Source organism: Aedes aegypti, chromosome 3, assembly GCF_002204515.2.
Source record: "Aedes aegypti strain LVP_AGWG chromosome 3, AaegL5.0 Primary Assembly, whole genome shotgun sequence".
Classification (NCBI taxonomy): Eukaryota; Metazoa; Arthropoda; class Insecta; order Diptera; family Culicidae; genus Aedes; species Aedes aegypti.
The window spans coordinates 332837444-332844625 of NC_035109.1; the positions used below are offsets into that span (position 1 = coordinate 332837444).

At 38.7% G+C, this 7182-nt stretch overlaps 2 protein-coding genes across 3 annotated transcripts in view; one reads left to right on the forward strand and one right to left on the reverse strand.

Moving 5' to 3' along the window:
* The window catches only part of LOC5567222 (single-stranded DNA-binding protein 3), a 176423-nt gene extending 173791 nt beyond the window's left edge, over window positions 1–2632 (forward strand). For both annotated transcript variants that reach the window (XM_021855253.1, XM_021855252.1), the window contains one exon: window positions 2526–2632. In XM_021855253.1, the coding sequence (XP_021710945.1) occupies window positions 2526–2564 (39 nt within the window). In that variant the 3' untranslated portion in view covers window positions 2565–2632. The remainder of the gene's footprint in view (window positions 1–2525) is intronic.
* Window positions 2633–2662: 30 nt separating this feature from the next.
* Window positions 2663–5172, reverse strand: LOC5567221 (GPI mannosyltransferase 4). Its single transcript, XM_001651600.2, has 2 exons — window positions 4860–5172; window positions 2663–4790 (listed from the first exon to the last, which is right to left on the reverse strand). The coding sequence occupies exons 1-2, from the start codon at window positions 5020–5022 to the stop codon at window positions 2902–2904; spliced, it is 2052 nt and encodes a 683-aa protein (XP_001651650.2). The 5' UTR covers window positions 5023–5172; the 3' UTR covers window positions 2663–2901.
* Between the last annotated feature and the right edge of the window lie 2010 nt (window positions 5173–7182).

A 7182-nucleotide genomic window follows, 5' to 3' on the forward strand; every position in this document is an offset into this window, starting at 1 on the left:
ATTTTAGATTTTCAATTGACACCCAGTATATTGCCGTAAGACGTAGTTAACGTCAAAACGTTTTATTTTCTCTTATAAGCAGATGAAATCAACTCACCTGTAAAAAAACTGAACTTCTGCGGCAAATGAAATGTAATGTAAATGGCCTTTTGGTGCGTCATCACAAAATGGCTTCTTCCAAAATCATTAACATATTGTTATGATAGTATTGGTATTTGCAACATCGATGAAATAAATGTGCTTCAGGTGGTATTTCAATATTTAATTAACACTTTCAGATACAGCATTATCAATTTAGCGACAATATACATAAGATTTATATTCTCAAAAAAAATCTCCGATTTCATGCCGCATTTCATTGCCTCACACAACTACACTTGTAAATAGAAGGTGCTTACCTTTTCCATTGTAATTCTGCAGCAAGCATTAGTGTTTTGGATTTCATATTGCGTTCACTACACTTCCACTAAACAAATCTTTCATTCACTTTCCTTAAATGAACACATTTCAAACGGGAATCAAATATTTATAAAGTTTTATCAACCGCATCACTCAAAACTATCATGGCGATGGTTTTCACTTGCTGTGAATCGACGCCGCCACCGCACACTGAGACATACCTGTGTTTATAGTCTAAAATAACCAACTTTTTTTCTGTTGTATTAATTTTCAGTGCGGAAAGGTCGGGCAAAGCATAGAAACTTGAAACTCATACGTTGTTTGTTTTTCGATTCTCTCAAATTACAGAAACCATCTCTACGAAGCATAAAATCATACCAAGTGTTTATCAATTTGGACCACTCAAAATAATTGAAAAGCTCCGCAGTGCGATGCGTCGGGATGCGTCGGGACGCGTCTATCGTGTGTGCACAATCATCGCGATCTTTGAGCGCAGTGATGTCAGAGTTGCTATCTGTAAAATCATAGAATTTAATGTGAATTGATCAGGGGGCCGGCATGATGGCCATATTTTGTTGCCTCTTATCGAACGCAAGCAGTGCTCACCAATACTATTACGCTATAAGCAATGCAGCTGGTGTGAATGTGGGAAAACGAACCTAGGCACACAAAACCTACGTATATTGTTCGTTATTATTTCCATTCCAAAGTAAGTTTCATTTCTATTATCGTGAAAAGCACAATGAAGTGTTGTTTTCCTTCTTGCTTGTTCTTGTTCTTCGATTTTCATAATCAGAAGAACAATTATCACGATGATAATATTTCTCATCATAAGTTTCCAACACATACCGATGCGAGGGATCGATGGCTAAATGCCATTGCTAACGCGGATAAAACCACTTATAAGAAAACCGAAGACTTGCAATGCACATTCCACATACCAGATTTTGTCTTGTTTGGCGCATTTTGTCCCATTTTCACTCATACCGAAGGTAAACATTCAACAAATATATGAGTGTGCGTGAGAATTGCAACTGGAGTATGAATTTATGCTCCCGATAAGAAGGCACAACAAGATCTGTCAAATACCATATTGAAAAACTATGATGTCATCCCTCTGGAATTGATCATAAAAATCATTAAAATTTTATTAAATCAGTGATCTTGTGATGGAAAACTATTTGCAAAATGATAAGTTTTTATAATATGCAACAAATGTTCCGAAAACAAGCATCTAACAATTGCTAGAAAAATATGTCACCAATCACCTGACAACACCGTCATCCCTTGTAAACATAAACCGTTCCGATGCATAACAAAAATATGCGATAAATCCAATAAAAAACAGAGAAATTCCGTTGCGCTTCATTAAATCATAATGTTTTCTTTCGATATGTACGATTGGACAGTTGATTTTGATTTCCAATGCTCGTCAATCTACTAAATTTCCCATGTGTTTACATAAAAATATGCTTAACACAAATGTTATATTTTTTGTTTGTTTTGAAAATATACATGGAAAGGCGACACTACTACTATTACATCAATCATGATTCTAATGATTCTTTGAGTTACACGCCGCTTCACCTTAAGTTAGGGTCAGTAAATTCAATACTACGGCAAATGAAATGTAATATGTTGTTAACAAAATGTTAATAAAATCCTTAATTTATTTTACCAAATTAGGATGATAGTGTTGTCTAACAACACAGAACACCTAGATATAAGAAATGAATTTAATGTTTTAAATGATAGGGAGCCGGATCCTATTCTTGGCACTTTTGATTCACTTCGGCAGTAGGGATTTTTGAAAGCTACTGAGCTCATATTTGGCCTCAATATTTAAATGTTTCTTATTGCAAAGTTTCAGATAATTCGGCCGAGAAAATCCCCCCATGCCAAAGTTAATCATGAAAGTGCCCAAGTAGCTCTGCACCCTACTAATAAAAAAAAAAATAAATAAATAAACGTGTATGTTTTTGAGGGGGTGAAGCCAAACTTTTGCACGGGAGCGTACGTCTCTATATTATACTACATAGTAATAACATTTACTGCATTTGATTGTTTTTCATAAATTCTAAGAGTATTATTGTTACTACACAATCAAATTATTCCTCTCATTACAGTTAATCATCAAGGAACTCTTGAGGAAGATTAGACCTTAGCAAACAAAACGAATTGACTTGACCTTCGACTGGGCGTTTCCCTAACGTACTTTGTACCTACGAATTTCTGACGGAAATCATAGACTAAGTAGCAGATGTGTATTTTAAAATGTTTTATTGCGCTTTTAATAGAAATAAACTAAACAGTCAATCCTTACAAGCTAGCATTTGTGTTTTTGGAATAATATATCAACGTTTTTTTTTTGGATTCAAGCTAATTTAATTGTTAAGAAAAACCTAAAAAATATCACATCTATTTACACCTATGAAAAACATATGACTAGCTTCTTACGTCCTGCCGCCCAATCCAAACGATGGCACTGCTGCTGACCGGTCGTTATTTGATACGCTTGCGTACCTCGATCCGGTACAGAATCAACCCGAACTGGTGCACCAGCGAGCTGAACTGCTTCAGAATTCGTGCCGTCGAGAATGGGTTCTGCTGTTCGTCCTCGTAGGCGTAGATGGGGCAGGTGTCGCCGATTTCGTCCACGTCGGTGTTGATGCCGCAGGGATGCTGACCGAGCAGTTTGGGCATGGCCTCGATCGAGAGATGCGGATAGAACACCTTGCTCTGGGTGTGTTTGAGGAGGACGGTGGAGCGGTTGTGAAAGACCTCGTTGAGGTCTTCTGATAAGCTGGACGGAATGGCTAAGTAGAGTAGGTAACGTTGGTTGGAAGTATGCTGCTTCATTTCGCACGCGTCCAGGATGGTTTTCATGCGGGAGTAGAGTTCGTTCAGGTTTGTGCTGCCGTATTCGTAGAGGAAGAAGCGCTTTCCTCGGCGGTACTTTTGTCCGTTTTCCGGATTGACGAGAAGGGTGTTGCTGCTGGGTTGGTTCAGGAAGCATTGGGGCATGCTGTAGATGTGGCTGGTTGCGAGGTGGATCTGGGTTGAGGCGGAGCGGATATCGAGCTGGCGGCTGAGGTGTTCTGCGAGCTGGTAGACTCCTCCTTGGTGGACAAATCCGTAGAACAGGGTCAGAGCGATGTTGGTTGAATACCAAACTCGGAGGAGGTATCGAGAACTAGCTCGGGTACAGAGGAAATGCTCGTAGATGAAATCTTTGAGGAAGGATCGTGTGCGGAACGGATAGGAAGAACAGAAACCGGTTTTGAGCTTGGGAGCGTGCAAAAGGATCAGGGGAAGAGTGATTGGTAGCAGAAATCTCGGTTCTTGATGGTTGAAGAATGAGAGCATGATGATTGGGAAGAATATTGCGCAAAGCATGAGCCCTACGAAGGATTGTGCTCGAGGAAGGCTTGTGTACTCGTTGGAAGCAAGCTTTTGAAGCATTCCCATAAATGAGAAGACTGCAATTACGCCCAGGACGTTGTACAGGATGGGAATGTTAACAATCAAATGCAGATAATAAGGGTGAACTCCGTGCTGTTCGGTATTTTGCGGATTTATGTTGTATCGTATGAAGTTCAAAGGAGTCACCACAAAGTTATTGATAGAGATATCGAATCTCTCGACTTCTGCTGGAGTTATATATCCGTAGTAAAACGAATCCACTAGAATGAAGAATACCAAAGCAGGAATCGACGACAACACAAAAGTAATTATACGAATGTTAAAATCGGCGAATGAAACCGTTCTGGTTCCCATCCCTCGCAACAACCAGTGAAACACCAATGGCAATCCAAACAGGAAAAATGTTGGTCTGTTAAATACGCCAGCAACGCAAAGAGTCGCCATCAAAACGCACTTATTCAAGGAATGCGATGGAAGCGACATTTTAAGCTTGAACAATTTCACCTTCTCTACGGTATTCTTCGCTTTCTGGTACTTCTCCTCCAGAAACTCCTTCTGATAGATAACCGTGTTCGAGTGTATCATACAATCGCTCACAATGTACAGCAGAAGCGAGCACAAAGCCATTTCAATGCTGTTCGTAAACGTCCTCGTGGAATAAACCAACATCACGTACGAGCTGGCCAGGGTCATCAACCGGAACTGGCTCTGCAATCCGTATGCTTGGCAAATCTTCCGCAAGCTCCAATCATTCACAAACGAAAGCACCACCATCAGAAATCGCGGAAACACCAACGTCACGTAGCTTCCCCTCAGATTGACATCGAAATAGTACTTCGTATACATCGACCAGAACCGGAGAAACCCAAAGGGCAACTTCAGCCCAAAGTACGGAATCGCCATCGAACGGATCGGGAAGGTGGTGTTGAATTCCCAAGTGCGTGTCACCTCCAAGCCATATTCGTCCCCTAAAAACGAGAAAAGCTCAATATTACAGGTCTATCTTGTAACTTCATCCTATTTTCTTGATTACATACCAGCCACCACTTCCACGGATTGGAAGAACTCGTCCGGATGAATGTATCCCACCTGGGGAACGAAAACCATCGCCACCCGCAGAAAGCACAGAATAAAGTACGACCCCAGTGAGGGATCTTTGGATTTGATGGACTTGGAATGCATTTTCTGCTCACTGGTCATGATGTCTACCAACCCGAACACAAATCAAACATTTTTTTTCACCACAAAACTTTGAATATTGATCGGAAACTCTGGTCGTGATTTGTTGTGTTGTGCGCTGCCCGGGTTTCGGTTTTGACAACGAGAAACGTCAGTTCGAAGCGTCACGATCAGCTGTTTGTTGATGCGACTTTCGTTAAGTAGGGTGGTTGGGTGGAAAAACGGCTTCGTCAAATTTTATGTTTGCGATATGTGCGGGACAACGCTGCACCAAGGTTTCTTTAAGGTAGGTTCATCAATCTAAGCAGTCAGTTAGGATCAAATGGTCCAAAATGCCACTTTAAGGATTTGTGTCGTTTTCTCCTAATGAGATCCACATTTAAACCCCATTCGAAGTCCTAACAGTAACTTTACAATGTTTGCTAGCTACCATCATGAAAACATTTTCCAAATTTGAGTTTTTTTTACTGGTTTTAAATCGTGTAGAAAAGTTGGTTGAAAAATAGGGATTGTTCAAAATGTCCAAATGGATGGGGTAGAATGCCATTTTAGAATATTTCTGATTTCGTTGCTTAATGGATTCTTCTGGAGCCTGGTAAGCTCCATCCAATAAAGTATTACTGAAATCGGTTTGTCACGTGATGGAAGGTAGAATGTGTAATTCAACAATAGAAAGAAAGATTTTGTAATATTTTCTGATGTTGAAAATTGTTGAAAGTTACCCCGTTTGACGGTTCACGGAAACATCATTGTCACATATCGAAAGTGGTCTAAGATTACAACAATTTCGAACAAATCCCCAATAAGAACTATCCAAGTCTCACTAGGACTCCCACCCTCTAGGTCTGCTATCTTTGTTTTTTTTTTTTATTATTATTGAAAACTGATGTTCTTTTCGAAACACTCTTCAGTTTTTTTTTTCGATAAAAGATCACGATATCGTAAGATAGAAGCATTGCAGAGATGTTAAAAAAAAATGACTTGAGGCCATAAAATTTCATCACGATTCATTGTTCAAAAGTGCATCTTGGTGTGAGTCTTAATCAATAGTACTCGCAAAAATCTCCCACTCCTAAGCAGGCTTCTTCCTTGCTCTTGACACTTATCCTCTTTCTCCCCCTTTTAATGATCAACTACGAAAGAGAAGCGATTTTACCCACACACAAACTGAGCGTACGAGCTCTGCGGGATGAAGAGTTTAAAACGTTTGTGTTTGGTTATTTTCATTCTCACAGTGCACACTGGGCCAGGAGCAGAATTTAGCCAGACAAAACCTCTAGCGCTTTAGGAGTGCATTTTTTCGAGTTGGTGTCAAAGGAGACTTGTCTTGAATTTGTTTGTTCTTCAATTTGATGATAAAAGTTAGTTGGAAATTTCGCCGCATAGGTGGCGCTGCGATGCAAACTTTTTTGTTTTGCGTCCTAGAGCTTTCGCGTCTTCGGCAATGTTTTAGAACGTGTAAAAATACGACAAGTTGTCGAAGACACCAAAGTTCTAGGACTTCAAATAACAAAGTTATGGTAAAAAATGTGTAAATCACTTAAATTTTACGTTTTTTCTACTTTTTACCTCAAAATCGTAAAATATTTTATTTTAACAACCGTGCGTCGTTTAATTTCGATGACATGCATGTACTGTATGAAATAAAAATCTTATTATCATATAAATGTTTGAATTTTTGAACAAATTATTGTAAAAACATCATAATTTTTAACATAACTTTACTCAAAAAGTTGCAAGTTTTTGCAAAAACTTATCAATGTACCGAAATACGCTATATTTCATCTACCAAATGTCAAAGTTTGCCAGATGTATATTTTGATATATTTGAGATATCTTAATTCAAAATTGCCATCTCTTCATATAAATAGAATGGACTTATTATTAATTTTATCATTATTCTACAAGATTTTTGACACATTGCGTCAGTTAAGATTTGTTAATCAAATACTTTTATTTTGATACTAGTGATTTGTAAACTGTGATTTATGTCAGAGAGAACTGTCTCGACGCGGTCATAACAGGATGTAAAAAATGAATTATAGCAGGCCATAGCAAAGTTCTAATTAGACAGTTGCTGGAGATGACATAAGAGCCACACAACAATATGAAAATATCTAGATACTGTAACACCAGACTAATAAAAAATATTTGATTCATAAAACTTGACTGACGCAATGT

Bases quoted from the DNA above. Each gene is read 5' to 3' on its own strand.
- LOC5567221 (XM_001651600.2), bottom strand. From the start codon at position 5,022: ATGACCAGTGAGCAGAAAATGCATTCCAAGTCCATCAAATCCAAAGAT. The intron at 4,791-4,859 runs GTATGTAATCAA...TCTCGTTTTTAG, and splicing joins ATCCGTGGAAGTGGTGGCTG to GGGACGAATATGGCTTGGAG.